The following is a 19,152-nucleotide window of genomic DNA, read 5'->3' as shown; positions in this document are numbered from 1 at the left end:
CGATGAAATCCGCGCACCGTTGAGGGAAGCCAACAGAGTCCATTTCAGCTTACAAAAACTGTTTCGCTCGAAACGTCTCACGATAGGGTCAAAGCTTTTTCTGTACAAGACAATGATCTTGCCAGTCCTCATGTAGTCGTGGAAGATCTAGGATCTCAGCAAGAAAAATTGCGAATTTTTGGTCGCGTTCGAGAGAAGAATTTTTAGCTCCTTACATAAGAATGGACAATTTCGTAAGGTGTGAATAGACTGCGGTTAGGCCGTTTAATCCATATGGGTGAGGATATCTGAAAAGTCCAATATCTATGGTAGAAAAAAACCATGAGGCAGACCCTGCCTGAGATGGGGCGATGACGTAGGACAGGATGTCAGACAGGTTTTAGGGATATCGAATTGGTGGATCTCGGGGCAAAACCGGGATGTCTGCTGTTCCTTACTGAGAAAGCCTAGACTAGATACCGGTTGTTGCGCCGTTGATGATGATGATAAAAACGCGAGCACAGTGTAAACAACCCTGAATTAAATACCCTGAAGCCGAAAACAGGCAAATAACTGAAAATAAAACAATGGCAGAACACCAACTGGTGATGCATAATTATATGCAGCAGAATACATACATTTATTGTCGACAGAGTAGCCATAAATATTATATATGTTATAAATAAATGAAAACCGACATCAATGTAATCAGTCTTTCGTAAATACACATAATTGTAATATCTTTACTTGTAAATGTAATTTAGGATATAAGAGTGGGATGAAAGTAGGCTAGAAATCAGACTAATTCATTTACATATAGAATAAAGGATATAATTTAAAAATGTTAACATTATGTGGGACCGAGGGGACCGATAAGCACCTACATATGGGTAGTGTCCTTTAAAATCGACTTAAGAAGAGTTCACTTCCAGAACTTACCAACTTAACCCAGCTTATTCCATCATGCATTTTATTTCAAGAAGGACCACATGCTCAACCCTAGAAACAAATATACATTCCAATTGTTTGATCGATTATCGAATTCAAAGTTGTCTGAAGATGGCAGAGGCTGACAAGGCAGTCAAGTCAAATAAAAATATTGCTGACTTGAAGAAAAATATATTACTTGCCGGTACTGAAGAGACGAATTCCTTAATAGTTGAGAATCTAATCTTCTAACTATTCTCTTCCAAGAGGGCCAAAAGAAAGCAAACGTCGAAGAATGGGAGAAACTAAGGAGAACCAACGCCGAGACCATAGCAACCCTGAAAAAAGATATAAAAGAGCTCCGGGAGAAGATTGCAATTTTGAAGAATCCAACTACGCAAAAGTACATCAAGCAACCGCAGGAAGTGGCACGAAAGATTCAGTACCCACTTGGAATGAAAACTCCAGAGGAAGCGATAGACATTATGGACCTGAAGATAATCGAAGTGAAGAAAAAGTTGGATGTGCTTCATGACAAATACACGAAACGACAGAAGCACTTCAATATGCTGGTCGAGGAGTACAAGGAGCTATTGGCGTATAAGAAATACAAGAATCAGGATGTCGGAGGACCTCCGCCCGAAACTTTAGAGGAAGACGCCAATCGAAAGGTGAGAGGTAATTCCCGTTTTCCATGCTTTCGTTTCTACTGAAACCTGGTAGGTTGATTCGTTATTGTAAAATATGTAGAAATGTTAACTTCCCTTAAAAGAATTTATTATTAACCCTTCCGAAAGTTTAAACCCCACAGACGGTCAAGCGCAACTCATTGCTCAATGAATCTGTTTGATCCGCGGCTAGTCAGCTCAGCTAAGACCATATTGGTTGTGTATTTTCTGGTGAATCCTCTTTTTTTAGCTAATTTGCCGCCTAGAGAATGAAATTCATCGAACCAACGTTCAATGGATGGAAGCAGAACATATCCGTAAAAAATACAAATCAATAAAAGCATCTTTGATGAACGATGCTGAAAAATTCGAAAAATCACTACGAGAACTGGAACAGGCCCTTAAGGATCAGCACGCTGAGATAAATAGACTGCAGGTACCGTGCCTAATATATCTAATATAAATAGAGTCCGCAGTGATTTTCATCTCTAGGTAATTAATAAAGAAGCCATTGAAATGAGGGACGCAGCCAGGGTTATTCTTCAGAAACAAGAACAACAAGCGAATCAATCAACAAAGGCAAGGGAGAAACAGGCTCAGGAATTTCGGAGGCAAGTTGAGGACCGCAAGATGGAGCTAGAAAGGATTGAAAGGAAATTATTTTCGGCTGGTAAGTCATTTTCACCGTTGGGGCTTTAGTTAGATTAAAACGAGTAGAAGAGTAAGTCAAGTGTTTCTCCGTTATGTCTCTGCATAGAGCTTAACCTGAATCCTGTCTGAGAGGTCATTCTTGTTCTTCATAAGCTTTTGTCCTATTCAGGAGCGAGATCGGTTCGTCTTGATCGAATGCGTTAATTAACTGGGTCATAGGGCTGATCTATATGGAATCAATTTTTGATAGTTGGCCAGCACTCAGTCACTTGGGTGGCACGACACCACTTTATGCAATTTGTACTGATGCGTGAAGCAATTTCATGACGCAGTTCACTATAAGCTGATAGTATTGTTCCGAGAAATTTAAATCGCTCAATTTATAGCAGGTCCTGATCAGTCTGGCAGTGACATTCAGTCTCAGACCTTGGTGCATGAAGCGATAATTCTTCTTTTGAACAAGTCGCTCGAAATCAACTTTGTTATGAGAGGTGTAATGACTTATACGTTATTGGGGCAAATCCGTGTTTATTAAAGCCGAAGAGTCAGACCGCTTTAACATGGTAACTTTCGTCTGCCACAATGTTATAATGTCAACACAGTCACGTGGGTCCGGAAAAGAAACGTCCTGAAGATTGAGTCTGGGCTCTGGAACTCGATATTTTGGACATAGGAGCTTAGGCGTGTCTGGAAGTCGCAACCGTAGCAGAAGAGTCTGGGATATTCCAAACAAATTTCAGCAGACTAAATCTGAAACAAAATTTTGATCTTCGGGGTGAGAATATCCTAAGATGCACCTCATGTTCAGCTTCTCTTCAGATTTAGCAGAATAACTGTGCAATCCTCGCTCTGCTGCACTAACTTACGCAGTTTGCGAATGATAATAATTAGAAAGCAGAAAAGTTGCCTCTGAGTGTCGGGTATCAGCCCACGAGGTAGCAACTCTCCCAATTTATCTTCCATTAAGAAATTTTGTAGTCGATCGACTAGCGAACGAACAGCCTCGCATCATTTCAACGATATCCTAGTCATATAATGAGCTACTGAACTACTGGTGAAATGCCTCGTCTTCTCTTTCTACCATAGATATTCCCTTTATGGACTTTTCGGGCTGAATCATCCTCATCCATACCGACTAAGTGACCCGCCCACCGCAACCTATTATGCTGGATTTTTTCCACATCCAGACAATCATGGTATCGCTCATAGATTTCGTCGTTATGTAGGCTACGGAATCGTCCATCCACACGTCGGGGGCCAAAAATTGTTCGGAGGATTCTTCCCTCCAACGGGGCCGAGAATTCGCAAATTTTTTGCTAAGAACTTAAGTCTCCGAGGAATACATGAGGACTGTTGGCTACCAACAACCGTGTGTGGATTTCATCGTCATTTCCGACCCTAGATAGGAAAAATTAGTAACGGTCTCAAAATTGTAGTCTCCTATCTTTCTATTCTTCTCGTTTGACCAGTGCGATTTGATGTTGTTCGTTCTTTAGTTTCTGACGCTGACGTTGCCGCCATGTACTTCGTCTTGCCTTCATTCATCGTCAGCGTAAGCCAGTAGTTATATGGACTGAACAGGATGGTGCCTCCAGGGCCAGGTTGAAGAAGATGCATGATAGGGCATCCCCTTGTCTTAGACCGTTGTTAATGTCAAATGATCGCGAGAGTGATCCTGCTGCTTTTCTCTAGCCGCGCATATTGTTCAGGGTCAGTCTAATCAGTCTTATCAATTTCGTCGGGATACTGAATTGTCTCATGGTCGTGTACAGTTTTACCATAACTATGCTATTATAGGCGGCTTTAAAGACTGATGTCCATATTCCAACAGTTTTTGCTGATTTGCCTGGAGTGAAGCCTCTTTGGTATGGGCCGATGATGTCCTGGACGTATCTTATAGATGGTACTCCGCAACGTGATACCTCTATAATTGCTGCACTGCGTGATATATCCATTTTTATGTATGGGGCAGATAATGCCTCGTTGCCAATCGTCAGGCATTGATTCGCTGTCCCACACTTTGAGCATCAGCTCCAACTCGCTGATATTTTGGTTGTTGAGCAGTTCATCAAAATATCCAACCCATCGCTCCAATATGCCCATTCTGTCGGAAATCAAATTTCCCTCTTTGTCTCGATAGGATGATCATCCAGGTGTATAAGGCTTCATCCTGCTGAGTTGTTGGTAGAACTTGCGCGCCTGGTGCGGTTGCTCCCTGTACTTTTCGAGTGCTCCGTTCCTACTTGCCTGTTGAAATCTCCAATTATGATTTTAATATTATGCTTGCAACTGCCTTGTAGAAAGTATCCTTCTTCGACTCTGCAGTCTCCTCTGCAAGGGCATGAACGTTGCTGACCAAGAAACGTACTCCGAGCACATGGTTTACTGGATAGCCACTATAATATATGGTGTAGTGATTCTTTTCGGAAACCGGTCCTGTCCAACGCATTTCCTGCAACGCTGTTACATCAACCCTACATTGGGACAGGACATCGTCTAGTTGCTTGGCAGCTCCATCACGGTACAGGGAGCGCACGTTCGTCGTTGTCGTCGTTGTAACGTCCATCCTGTCCGAGGCTCCTTCTGTGGCTTTGTAACGTTGGTTTTCCGTGTAGAGCTGTCAGCCCTAACCATCCGTCAACCTGAAGGATCAATTGGTACAATTTGTCCCGGTTTTAGGTGCGGGGGGCTGCCAGCGGTCACCACATGGAGGTGGAGATAGGGTTTGGCAATAGAGCTGTTGGTGTTGGTTCAACAGGCGTTTCCGAGTTTTATGCTCCATCGTCGGTATCAATCCACATTTCAACCTGCGACCTATACTACCCTTTGACCCAAATGAATTTTCCCTCTTATGTTTCGCGGTAAACAAAATTGTGGCGAACTGGACCATCTCATTCAAAAAATGGCGATGGATTAAGTTAAATAACAGTAAAAACTAGTGTTTGAATTGAATTGAATTTGAATGAAATTGAAACTTATTCACATTTAGTTTTACCCTGTCCGCACAGTTAATGATGTATGATACAATATTTCCCCCAGGAAAATCATTAGTTCACCAAGAAAGCATTGGTTCAAGTTCGGGAGATCAACAAACTGGCAAAACAGAACAAGAAGATGACCCTAACGCACAGTTGAAATCGATGGTTGCGGAAATGGAGACTACATTTAAGAAGCTTATGGAAGTCACCGGAGCAACTAGTGCCCAAGAGGTTTTGCAAAGATTCACCTCTCAAAAAGAGTCCACTTCTCGACTGAATTACTTAAGAAGTGCAGCGGAAGCGGAAAAGAAACACTTGGAGGCACAACGCGAAATCCTTGCGACGGAGCTCGAAACTTTGAAATTCGCAGATATTAAGGAATCGGAAGTGTAAGAAGAGTTAAATGGCCTTTCAGGCTCGTCAGATATTTCTAAATCTATCACTTCCTTATATTTTTCATAAACTCTTTAAATCTAGGAATCAAGAGCTCATTGAAAAACTGAAGAATGAAATATGTGGCTTTAAAAAGGACGAAGTAGAACATCGCTTGGCAGCTGAACAGACCAGAAAAGATATTAAGATTATTACGGAGAAGCTGATTGAAATGATTTTCAAATTGCAAGAAGTGGATGAATGTGACGTGAACCTGCCGGATAGGGTAATTCCAGCTGTAAATTTGGCAAACTACTTGGAAAACGATGCAACGGATGAGGACCTATTAAATGTAAGTATGTCTATTTATTGAATATTCAAGACCATTTTTTTAAGGTTTTGTGTAAAACAGAATTGTGACTTCCATCCCATGCAGTGAGTAACATACTTCCACGTTGAGTTTAAGGAGGGTCCTCATATATGCTAAAAGGGGGTGTGATTTTTTTCAACGAATATAGTCACGTGGGATAGCAAATGAAAGGTCTCGATTAGTACTTTCCATCTAGCATCAGTTCTGATGTTTGATGCAAAGGGGGGGGGCACATTTCCAAAAAAAAACAAACTACTCAAAATAAAAATTTGCAAAAATTCACGGAACTAATACTATATGGTGCCTAGACCTCAAATAATAATTGTTTAATTTTATAGGCCCATTTCGGGCACCAATTGTATCACAGCACCTGCAGTTTCTGTGGATCTGCGGCTTTCACTCGTACGGAAATCTTGAGAACCGGAAACCTTTAAGTATTTAACATTCTTTATTTTAAATGTTTATTGTATACTTATTATTTATTAATAACAAATGAATAATTATTGAATTCGTTCTATTTTAAACTTTAATTACAAATTAATTGGCATGAGGAATTATTGAATTCATTCTATTTTAAACTTTAATTACAAATTAATTGGCATGAGGAATTATTGAATTCATTCTATTTTTAAACTTTAATTACAAATTAATTGGCATGAGGAATTATTGAATTCATTCTATTTTTAAACTTTAATTACAAATTAATTGACATGAGGAATTATTGAATTCATGGCACACTTTTCTCCGATCTTCCACTCCCGTGGCGTGCCACGCAAAGTGGATAGATCCGCGCCATCTATTCGCTCGCACTCGCAACATTCGAAATAAATTTCGAATGCTGCGAATCCTGCCGCGCCACAACCTTTCCCAGAGTGTGGAAGAAGGGAATGATCGTTAAGATTCCAAAGAAGGTAATCCGTTTTGAGTGAGTTAATTGGAGGGGTATCTGCGTGCGTCACAAAGATAATGGCTAAAACAATCCTGGAACACATCAAAGAACATCTCGATAGCTTGAACGACAGAGAGCAGACTGGTTTCCGCATTAACCACATCAAGACCCTACGGATCATTTTGGAACAATACGGAGAGTTTAGATCCTCGCTGCGCCTGCTCCTCATCGTTTTCGAGAAAGTTTTCAATACCGCGAACAAGGTATATATCTGGAGTGTTCTACATAGGAGAGGCATTCTGGAGAAACTAATAGCTATTATCAGAACAACATATGATGGCGCAAAATATCACGTACTGCATCGAGGTAAAATCCCGGAAAATTTTGAGGTCCAAAGTGGAGTCTACCAGAGTTGCATCCTGGCACTGATATTATTTCTTCTTTTTATCGGTGACGTTCTCCATGCTGCCTTGTCCGGAGGACGTGGAGGAATTCAATAGACCTTCCCTCAAAAACCTTGACTGCACTGGTAACATCTATTTGCTCTCACTTTTCTCATCGGATCATGGACTTTTGCCAAATGGCGCGACCCCTCCATTTATATCACCGACTGGAATATGGTTGTCATTTTCCGAGAGGTCGGGCCAGTTCCATAATCGCACTTCCCAAGAAGACCCCTGAGGCCGATCCTTCTTCCATGATTGATCCGTCGGTGAAGATTATGTTATTAAGTGTGTATTCCCAAAAGACACATGGGCATTTATCGACCATTTTTCTCTTTTCGCGATTACGACGCAGTATGTCTTTTCAAAGACAAATCTGGAATCGGCAGGCATCAGAGGCTGATGGTTCCCAAGGAATTTCCAGATGGACGCATGACCGCATGATTGTATGCAGTCCCACAGCATCAGAGCAATCTGCAGGATTATCCACGTTAGCTTGAAGTCGAAATGTACTCCTAAACATTTGATTGTTTGTACCAGCTGGATTTCCGCCCCTGTTAAGATGGGTAGCGTGTAGCCGACCCCTCTGACGTTCCTAGTGAACGTAACTAGTCCACTCTTCCTAGCGTTCACCGTGAGTCCATTACGAAGGCAATGTGGATTACTTGCAGTCTTCCATATACTTGTCGATAATTATTACGGCTATATTGTCCGCAAATGCTTGTGCGAAGACGCTTGTGTCCTCCAGGAGCCAAGGTGTACATAACCAGGAGTCACCACTCCAGTATATCAAGAATCCAACTGATTAACAGCGGATCGATCTTATACTTTCTTGCCGCCTAACAAATCGCAGCGAGTGAGGCATAATTGAAGGCGCCTTCGATTTCCATGAATGCGGCTAAGGCGTATCCTTGATCGGACATCGCTTTTCCAATTTTTGCCTTTAGTTCATGGAATGCTGACTCGGTGGATTGGCCTTTTTGACAGGCATGTTTCGTACAGTCAAGTGGCCAGATAGGGGTATATCTATCCTTTATGAATCGACCTACTAGTCACTGTCAGTTAGACTGATCAATCGGAAGCTTTTTGCGTCCGTGTGGGTGGATTTTCCTGGTTTGGCAATAAATATCACCTTCACATCACGCCAGTTACTTAGATTATAAGCATGTGCTAGGCAAGCACGGTATATGTAGACCCCATTCCCCTTGTTACTAGTGCAGGAATGATGTCATCCGAACCGTCATACTTGTATCTATGGAACCAGTTAAACGCCCATTTCATTCGTTTCAGTGATACTGCTCTGCATGCCAGAATCCAATATTGCGGTTGGGGGTTGTATCCGTCTGTCGGCCCTGAGATGAGATTTTGGGTGGTGTCTGGGAAGCGCACTTCAAATAAATGGTTTTTCGTTTCTTCATCGCTTTCTGTGCACCTCCCATACTGTAAACCTATATCACGCAGCTTCTGGCTACATTCTTTAATAAAAATCCGCTTCAGCTTTGATATTGCCTCAAGAGAGTTGGTCTCTTCGCAAAAGTATCTCTATGATGATGCCTGATGATTGGCAAAGAGGCATTATCTGTCTCATACATAAAAAGGGAGATATCACACAGTGCAGCAATTATAGAGGTATCACGTTGCTGAGTACCATCTATAAGATATTCTCCTCTATCTTGCTAGGCCGGATAGCTCCATATGCCCAGAACATCATTGGCCCATACCAAAGAGGCTTCACTCCAGACAAATCAGCAACAGAACAGAACTGTGCACGGCCATGAGAGAATTCGGTATCTCGACGAAATTGATAAGACTGACTAGGCTGACCCTGACCAATGTGCGAGGCCAGATATAAGCAGCAGGATCACTCTCGAGACCATTCAACATCAACAACGGTCTAAGACAAGGGGATGCCCTATCATGCGTCCTCTTTAACCTGGCCCTCGAGAAAGTGATCCGTGATGCTGAGGTAAATGCAAGAGGTACGATCTCCTTTAGGTCCATCTAACTACTGGCTTATGCTGACGATATCGACATCATTGGAAGAACGACCCGAGACGTACAAACTGCCTTTATCCAGATCGAGCAGGCGGCGCGAGATCTTGGGCGGCACATCAATGAAGCGAAGAAAAAATATATGGTGGCAACGTCAACACCGAAAACGAACCAGCCAACAACATCAAACCGCACTGGTCAAACAGGAAGAATAAGGATAGGAGAATACAACTTTGAGACCGTTGATAATTTCTCCTATCTAGGGTCGAAAATCACAACCGACAACAGCTACGATGATGCGCACAGTTGTTGTCAGCCAACAGAGCCTATTTCAGTTTACAAGAACTGTTCCGCTCGAAACGTCTCACCATAGGGTCAAAGCTCGTGCTGTACAAGACAATGATCTTGCCAGTCCTCATGTATTCCTCAGAGACTTGGGTTCTTAGCAAGAAGAATTGCGAACTTTTGGCCGCGTTCGAGAGAAGAATCCTTTGAAGAATTTTTGGCTCCCTACATGAGGATAGACGATTCCGTAGCCTACATAACGACGAAATCTATGAGTGATACCATGACCGTCCGGTTGTAGATAAAATCCGGCTCAATAGGTTACGGTGGGCGGGTTACTTAATCCGTATGGATGAGGATGATCCCACCCGGAAAGTCTATAAGGGTAATATCTATGGTAGAAAAAGAAGACGAGGCAGACGCTGCCTAAGATGGAGCGATGGCGTAGGTCAGGACGCCAGACAGCTTTTAGGGATATCAAATTGGAGGACCTTGGCGCAAAACCGGGATGTCTGGAGTTCCTTATTAAGGCAGGCCTAGACCGGATACCGGTTATTGCACCGTTAATGATGATGATGATGATGCTCTTCTTTAGAACTTTCTGTGCTTCTTTATGCCGATTCCAGACAGCGACTGAATCAGATTTCAGAGCACGATCGAGGAGGACTTTTGCCGTTCTCCTCTGTTTCGCTAAATCCGAGTTTCACTAGGGTGTTTTACTCTTCTTTGGCGTCTTGAGTGGGCAATTCCAGGGATCGTAATTCGGGCGCTCAGTTCTCTTCGCCTAGTCTATCTTACGTCGATTCTGAAATGGAGAGGGTGGAGGTGCTTTCACGGCCATTACAAAATCCATGCTCCTGCAATCCGAGAGCGTGATATCATTTGATACTCTCCTGTCTCCGACAAAAGCCTCACTGTCAGGGAACGCCACCGTGATGTTAATGACCACGATGAAGAAAAGTGGATACATTACCAAAATTGAGGATCTGCAACAGACAATTTAAGTTGAATGCGTGTGGTCGGCTTAAGAAGTAGTATTACCTGAAACGCCCAAGATGTGGTTTTCAAATTATTTTTCCTTAATTTTTTTTCATATCGCACTAAAATCTTGTTTTCATTACTTCTTTATTACAGATCTTAGGAGAAAAATTACGCAGAGGCTTGAAGAGTGTGGGCCAGCTGCCTAACGACGAGGGAATCATGGAGGATGAGGATAGTGGTGAAATTAAAGTATTTATTAAGATTCTGCAGTTACTGTGCACTTTGGGGAAAATATGCTTAATGAAACGTACATTATTTAGGTGGACGAGCTTTATGTTCCTCTGGCATCTCCTCGAGCCCTTTCGACCATTGTCGATGAGAAGCCACAGCCCTTGCCTAAGTGCTACATGAATCTCGCAAACCGTGGAGGACAAGTATCTGTATCTCCCGGACAAGCATCGCAGGCAGGTAAGTCCTTAAACCGGTTGATAGTTGCCAGTGCCCTTCCATACACAATTTGATTCTAGGCGCAACAGACGATGAAAGTGAAGTCCCTTCCCGGACCTTCTTGAAAAGGCAATCCCTTTTCATTGTTGATTCCAAGTCGAGACGCAAAGGATTTCGGCCACCAGCCCAAAGACGCAAATAAATGGAATGCGGGTGCGCGTGAAACCTCCAATAGCATGTTCCTTACCCTGCGTGATCAGATTCTCAAACTCCACAACAGAACCAACGTAAGAACATTCTGATAAAACGAGAGGCGTCTAAGAATTCGAAACGAATCTGAGAAAATCCCGCGGAAATGATTCACATGTAACTAATTTTCACATGCAGCGGAAGCTTCTTCCACGAAATCTCCACTTTGTAGGTGACGTCTGATAACGGCCAGATACTTTGTGTCTCCATCGTTTACGTTTCAGATTCGTACCCATATTGGCTTTGGTGTCGTGAGAATAAAAAGCAACTTTTACATAATCAAAATGACCACAGGAAGTTGTTTGATTTTTATCATTAGCATATTGCGCTCGGATGTGTGGTCGGTTCACAAGTGGAAACATGTATTTGCCTGTTCTACTTCGCACAATTGATTATCTCCTGAACTGGAATATTTCGAAAATAGAAATAGTAGGAACTGTGCTTCCGAGCTGGAAAGGGAAATTGTGGTTCGGATTAGCTTGGACGCGGCGCCAACACTTCTGCAGAGAATGCGGATAAACAATTCCACGCGGTGATAAGGAACTGGCGTGTCAGTTGGATTGCGGCGATATGGGAATGGCTTGTCGGAGTATGTTGGGCGCGCTTATCATCCAGTTAGTTTGGGAACGAATCAAGGTTTCGAGTATTGAATTCAGATATTCGTTATTCTTAGGGTAGAAGTGGCATATTTCATTCTTCAACCCTCAAGTTGGTTATGGTGGCTTCATTCTGTTGGCTACCGTGAAAACGGCTAGAAAGTTAGCAGCTAAACTGAAAAGAGGTTGCATTTAGAGTAAAACAACACTGATAGCCTTATACGATCAATTTCACATTAGTTTGATGTCAGTCTGACCGATGGCGTAAAAGCAATAACTGACGAACTGATGAGTCAAACCGACGAACGACAAATAAAATCTGTCAGTCTGGTGTGATGGGTTGCTAATGGTGGATTTAAATTGATGCAAGGCTAATAATAATAATCATTGGCGCAACAACCCAATTTCATTTGAGCGTTATAGGGCCCATACACTGTCAAACAAATTGCGCAGCGGAGCGATGCGCAACGTTGCGTTGTGCAATTGTAATTCCTATGCACTTAGTGAAATTTTGTCCAAACATTACTTACAAGTTGGAAACGGAACGAGTAACATGCCATTAAAATGGTATTGCATCTTTCTGTATTGTTATCGGGAGGGGTAGAATGGTGGGGGTGACCCCTCTGTAGCCCCCATTCCACATTGGGACGATAATTACTCGACCTTATTTATGATTCGAAAATAGCCCCTTTCGGGATGCCATAACTTTGACAGAAGTGGAAAGGAGGGACATTTTTTTTTCCTTCTATATATCCTCTTTACACTCTTACTCTCCGGGTGTATGGTAAGCAAACTCGACTGATGATAACAAAATACTCTCCATTAGACGAAGGGAGTTTGAGAGAGAGGACATCCTATATCACTGCGGGAATAGGGCTCAAAATTAAACCCTAACTTTTAAAGGGGTTATGGCCGCCGCTGTTCTTTAACGGGGTTAGAAAAAGAGAACTTTTCTTTCCTCTACCTATCCTCCCCATTATGTCCTCCTCATGGGATATGTTTGAGAATTCAAGTTGGCCATGCTAATGTAAAAGGAACCCCACTTTGAATGGCCATAACCTTATAAGGACGATGGGCGCATTGAGTTTTGACCGGGTTTGAACAAGAGGCACCATCCCCTTCCTCCTCCATAAACTTTCCATCCCCTCCGGGGACGAGGTTGAAAATTCTGCCTTCTCGAAAATTATATTTCAGCCGTCACCTGACAAATATTGCGAAACAGAGCACAATATGTCCATACACTACACAACGCGTTGCGCAAACGCTCCCATACATTAGCAAATTATTGTGCAACAGCCTGCGTTGCACAATTTGTTTGATAGTGTATGGGCCCTATTAGAAGATAGAAGAAGTTAGAAATTCTACGAATGTAGGAGAATTTTAAAGAAATAAAAACAATAATAAAAACACAAACCAAAAATGCGTTCTTTCTTTTATTTGGACTCGTAGTCCAATCTGTTAAGAATTCTAGGTTCCTATATAAACATAAATCGGCAAAAACGTTTAGAACTCAGTGAGGAATGCACATTTGTGTAAACAAGGTTGCGTAGCCTGAGTTTGTGAGTGGTATTCTGCCATGGTGTTTGGGCCTCCATAGTTCTGCCAGCTGGGAATTCTGGTTATGATGGTGTTTGGATGAGCTCATGGTCCCTCCACACCCCTTAGTTTAGCCTGCTGCGACCATGTTTGGCCATAGAGCCATGTTTCCTCCAGCCTGCCGGTTGCAGTACGTTGGGAGTTTCATCGCAACGGACTTATTGGGACTCTTTTCCAGGTGGGACATCTCGGAAGTAGCCCAAATGCCCAACGTCCGTCATTTAATTATGTTTATGTGCACAAATTAAACCGATGGTGCTCGTATGTATACGTATTTGTATCCAATTAGTCTGTGTTATTATGTTTAATAAAAAAAAAGCACTATCATTTTTTATTACAATACCACTTGTTTGAAAGTGAATTTGCTCGGCATTAAGACCGTTTTTACATGTCATTTGAAAGCTAACTTAATCATCATCATCAACGGCGCAACAACCGGTATCCGGTCTAGGCCTGCCTTAATAAGGAACTCCAGACATCCCGGTTTTGCAAAGAGGTCCACCAATTTGATATCCCTAAAAGCTGTCTGGCGTCCTGACCTACGCCATCGCTCCATCTTAGGCAGCGTCTGCCTCGTCTTCTTTTTCTACCATAGATATTACCCTTATAGACTTTCCGGGTGGGATCATCCTCATCCATACGGATTAAGTAACCCGCCCACCGTAACCTATTGAGCCGGATTTTATCTACAACCGGACGGTCATGGTATCGCTCATAGATTTCGTCGTTATGTAGGCTACGGAATCGTCTATCCTCATGTAGGGAGCCAAAAATTCTTCAAAGGATTCTTCTCTCGAACGCGGCCAAGAGTTCGCAATTCTTCTTGCTAAGAACCCAAGTTTCCGAGGAATACATGAGGACTGGCAAAATCATAGTCTTGTACAGTACGAGCTTTGACCCTATGGTGAGACGTTTCGAGCGGAACAGTTCTTGTAAACTGAAATAGGCTCTGTTGGCTGACAACAACCGTGCGCGGATTTCATCATCGTAGCTGTTGTCGGTTGTGATTTTCGACCCTAGATAGGAGAAATTATCAACGGTCTCAAGTTTGTATTCTCCTATCCTTATTCTTCCTGTTTGACCAGTGCGGTTTGATGTTGTTGGCTGGTTCGTTTTCGGTGTTGACGTTGCCACCATATATTTTTTCTTGCCTTCATTGATGTGCCGCCCAAGATTTCGCGCCGCCTGCTCGATCTGGATGAAAGCAGTTTGTACGTGTCGGGTCGTTCTTCCCATGATGTCGATATCGTCAGCATAGGCCAGTAGTTGGATGGACTTAAAGAGGATCGTATCTCTTGCATTTACCTCAGTATCACGGATCACTTTCTCGAGGGCCAAGTTAAAGGGGACGCATGATAGGGCATCCCCTGTCGTATACCGTTGTTGATGTTGAATGGTCTCGAGAGTGATCATGCTGCTTTGCTGCTTTTATCTGGCCTTGCACATTGGTCAGGGTTGGCCTAGTCAGTTTTATCGATTTCGTCGGGATACCGAATTTTCTCATGGCCGTGCTATCGTAGGCGGCTTTAAAGTCGATGAAGAGATGGTGCAACTGATGTCCATATTCCAACAGTTTTTCTATCGCTTGCCGCAGAGAGAAAATCTGATCTGTTGCTGATTGTAGCCTCTTCGGTATGGGCCAATGATGTTCTGGACGTATATCCGGCCTAGTAAGATAGCGGAGAATATCTTATAGATGGTACTCAGCAATGTGATACCTCTGTACTTGCTGCACTGTGTGATATCTCCCTTTTTATGTATGCGACAGCTAATGCCTCGTTGCCAATCGTCAGGCATTGATTCACTGTCCCACATCTTGAGCACAAGTTGATGAACCACTTGGTGTAACTGGTCGCCTCCATATTTAACGAATTCGGATGTAATTCCATCGGCTCTTGGCGACTTATGATTTTTAAGTCTATGAATTGCACGGACTGTTTCTTCTATACTTGGTGGTGGCAGTATTTGCCCGTTGTCTTCAGTTGGCGAGACCTCCAATGTTCTGGTTGTTCAGTAGTTCATCAAAGTACTCAGCCCATCGCTCCAATATGCCCATTCTGTCGGAAATTAGATTTCCCTCTTTGTCCTGGCAGGATGATCATCGAGGTGTGTAAGGTTTCATCCTGCTGACTTGTTTGTAAAACTTTCGCGCCTGGTGCAGTTGCTCCTTGTATTTTTCGAGTTCACAGACCTATTGGTTCTCCTAGGCTTCCTTTTTCCGTTTGTGAAGTCGCTTCTCCGCTCGCCGGAGTTCGCGATAAGTCTCTGCGCGTGTCCGCGTTCTTTGAGTATGCTCCGTTCCGTTGCTAGTTTACATTCATCGTAAAACCAGCCGTTCCAATTTTTTGTGGCGGGTGGGGCCAAGTATCTTTGTGGCCGTATTTATGATAACGTTCTTCAGGTGATTGTGAAGATCATTTTTTTACGTTTCATCTCCAGGTCCTCTGTTGACTGCGGTTATTGCGGTATCCTTTTTCCTCTTATAGGTGTTGCGGAGGGCTGTGTTGTGGATGGCTTCAATGTTAACTCTCACCTGATTGTCAGAGGGGATTCTGGCTGGTGTTGTTATTCGGGCTCGGAGCGCCGTGCCAACGAGATAGTGATCCGAGTCTATATTGGCCACCCATTATATTCTGACATTCATCTGGCGGCGTTCGATCAACACATGGTGAATTTGGTTGAAAGTGGTCTCGTCTGGAGAGGTTCACGTATGTTTGTAGACCGCTTTCCGGATAGCTGAGTGGTTAGAGCACAAGGATGCCGTACGGAAGGTCGCGTTTCAAATCTCACTGGTGGCAGTGGGATTTGTATCGTGATTTGACGTCGGATACCAGTCGACTCAGCTGTGAATGAGTACCTAAGTCAAATCAGGGTAATAATCTCGGGCGAGAGTAATGCTGACCACATTGCCTCCTACACTATACTGTAGTGTACCGTTACGGTCTTGAATGAAGTGCTTTAATACACTTCAAGGCCCTGATCCAATATGGATTGTTGCGTCAACGATTATTATTATTATTATTTCCGCGCAAACCAGGTACTCCCAACAACCATTTCGTGTGACACTGCTAATTGGATAATCCGCAGTCCGTTATCATTTGTATTTTGCTGTAGGCTGTGGGAGCCAACGTATCGCCTGAATACGAGCTCCTTCCCACTTGACTGTTAAAATCCTCAAATATGATTTTGATATCATATCTGGGACAGGCTTCGAGGGTTCGTTCCACTGCCTCGTAGAAGGTATCCTTCTCCGACTCTGTAGTCTCTTCTGTAGGGGCGTGAACATTAATGAGGCTTATATTTCAAAATTTGCCTCGCAAGCGCAGAGTGCATAGCCGTTAACTTATGTCTTCAATGCCGATAACAGCAGGTTTCATTTTTTGGCTGACTAAGAAACCTACTCCGAGCACATGGTTTACTGAATGGCCACTATAATATATGGTGTAGCGACTTTTCTCCAGGAAACCGGTCCCTGTCCAACGCATCTCCTGTAACGCTGTTACATCAGCCCTATATTGGGACAGGGCATCGGCTAGCTGCTCAGCAGCTTCATTTTTGTAAGGGAGCGCACGTTCAATGTGAAAATGCGCAAATCCTTTTCCATTGTAGTTTTGCAATTAAATATGGTCTACGTGCTAAGTGCGAACTAACACACTTGATGTACTTAGATGACATCAAGCTCGTACTGACGATCATCTCAGAAGTCTGTTACGGATAATAGTCATGTTCAGCCGTGATATTCGGATGGCATCCGCAAAGTAGCAAGCAAGTACCTAGGAATTCTGCAAGGAACCTATGTTCCAGTTGGTGATCAGGACGATGCCCTGCTATCCGAATTCCTGCGACGTGTGAAGCTGGTGCTGAAATCGCATCTCTCGGGAAGAATAAGGTAAGCGCATTGAATGTATACGCTATCCCTTTACTGGCTTATGCATTCGGGAATTTAAAGAAATTTGGCGTCTCGAGCGGGTGATTGTAGTTCCCATAATATTGTCAACTACAGATATTGTACCTAAATCCCTCATGGCCTCCCTTGATGTCCTCGGACTCTCACACAGCCTGGTTCAAATCATGCGGAAGTACACCATTCTGCATACGTGCTCAATGTTGCGGGGAGTTCTCAACGGATTCTCCCATTGACCTACCAGCGGCCACCACCACCAACACCCCTTTTGTTTTTTAGTAGGTAGGATCGTCCGGGCCTAAATGCTTGGCACTTCGTGCTAGTATTAGGTACAATCCGGCATCTGCCGAGATTGTGACAACTCAGACATCCAGTCACGATAACAAATCTCTCTGCTCCCTGCGAAATTTGAACCGCGACCTTCCGCTACGACAGCCCAGCTCTTTAACCACTTGAGCCATCCGGCCAGTTCATCCTTAAACCGTCCGAAATTTTCTTCATAGGGAGAGACACAGGGCCTATACTCCGATTGTCACATAAGCATATTTCGGCGCATACTTGTCGCATTTTTCAGTGCTTAGGTTTGTACTGCAGAAGCACTGAAGAAGGTGACAAGTAGTCGTCGAAATATTTGTCAATTAATAAATAATTTATTAGTAAAGTAAAAGGAAACTGTTTTTGGAATTTCTATTTATATCAGCGCAACTTTACCAAAGTTCTAAACGGAAGTTTTGGTAATAATTCGTAATGGTTTCTTAGTCGAAACAAACCTGCTAATAATTATAGAAAGATAAACAAAAAGGGGTCATCTTCCGCTAGCACCAAGGTCATAAGACCCATATGTTAAATGAAGAACAATGGTTGTTCCAAATTATCGTAGTTTAACAAGTGCATTGGTTACTATCTTTTGACAAGAAGGGCATCGGGGATTTTATAAATGTGTTACACCAAATATAGTGAGAACCGGAAGGACCTGAGGATTTTATTTTATGCGCTATAAGCCTATTAAGAGGTTGCTTTAGGTTAAATCCTTAAAAAGGGTATCATTTCAAAACGGTTATAAAAATAAAACTATAAAAGCATGTGGTCGAAAATCTACTGCACGCCCCAAAATTTAGCCGTAAATTATGAATTTTGGCCACTTGGCAAGCTTTTGAACATAGTACATGGTACTCGATTTCTTTGGTCTTTGCGAGCAAGTCTGTAGCTGCGACGGAAGCTCGTTTGGGTTATTTAAAGTCGTTTTGTCTGTTGCGGCCATGCTTTTTCCGCTCGCGAGTACCAGCAAGGATGTGAACAATAGCAACAAGGTTCGTAGACACCAGAACTTCGATATTGCTTTCGCGTGTGGATGGTGATGATTAGTACATTTATCTGCAGAATTCTTTTCGGCATCATCAACACGTACAGCGTTATCCATTCCTATCTTCAGGAGAAATTAAAAGAGAAACATGATGCCGAGGCATCGAGTAAACCCGATTTGGGTGCATTTCTTATAATCGGTATAACTTTCCTTCTATCGTAAATAGCTGGTTTCCTTACAAGGACTTAAGATGGACAATTTCATTTGGAGGACTTCTATCCGCTAGTGGAATGTTCATATCATCATAGTGCACTAAGGATATTGAAGCACTTTACCTCACTTATATATATACTCGGTTTGGGGACTTCGTTAGCTTACACACCGACCCTACCAATTTTTAATTTAAAAATATTTCCTGAGCGGATTCTTGACTGTTGGATGCTGTACTCGAGTGTTTGGTCGAATATTATAGTCTAAGGATGGCATTGCTTTGGATGGCATGGATAAGGAGACCAGAACGAT

At 42.9% G+C, this 19,152-nt stretch overlaps 1 protein-coding gene across 1 annotated transcript; it reads left to right on the top strand.

Annotated features, from left to right (window-relative positions):
* Positions 1-1,008: 1,008 nt before the first annotated feature.
* LOC119657719 (coiled-coil domain-containing protein 151) lies at positions 1,009-11,490 on the top strand. The gene is made up of 9 exons (XM_038064762.1): positions 1,009-1,111; positions 1,174-1,577; positions 1,825-2,010; positions 2,067-2,244; positions 5,265-5,592; positions 5,681-5,927; positions 10,689-10,784; positions 10,856-11,003; positions 11,063-11,490. Exons 1-9 carry the CDS (start codon positions 1,039-1,041, stop codon positions 11,182-11,184), a joined length of 1,782 nt encoding a protein of 593 aa, XP_037920690.1. The 5' UTR covers positions 1,009-1,038; the 3' UTR covers positions 11,185-11,490.
* Positions 11,491-19,152: the final 7,662 nt, after the last annotated feature.

Source organism: Hermetia illucens, chromosome 5, assembly GCF_905115235.1.
Source record: "Hermetia illucens chromosome 5, iHerIll2.2.curated.20191125, whole genome shotgun sequence".
NCBI classification, from domain to species: domain Eukaryota; kingdom Metazoa; phylum Arthropoda; class Insecta; order Diptera; family Stratiomyidae; genus Hermetia; species Hermetia illucens.
Note: the sequence above shows the minus strand (reverse complement) of the source record. Positions and strands in the feature narration are given on the sequence as shown.

Excerpts from the sequence above, each read along its gene's own strand:
- LOC119657719 (XM_038064762.1), top strand. The coding sequence starts at position 1,039 with ATGGCAGAGGCTGACAAGGCAGTCAAGTCAAATAAAAATATTGCTGAC. Across the intron at positions 2,245-5,264 it reads AAGGAAATTATTTTCGGCTG|GAAAATCATTAGTTCACCAA; the intron begins GTAAGTCATTTT and ends TATTTCCCCCAG. Across the intron at positions 5,928-10,688 it reads CGGATGAGGACCTATTAAAT|ATCTTAGGAGAAAAATTACG; the intron begins GTAAGTATGTCT and ends TCTTTATTACAG.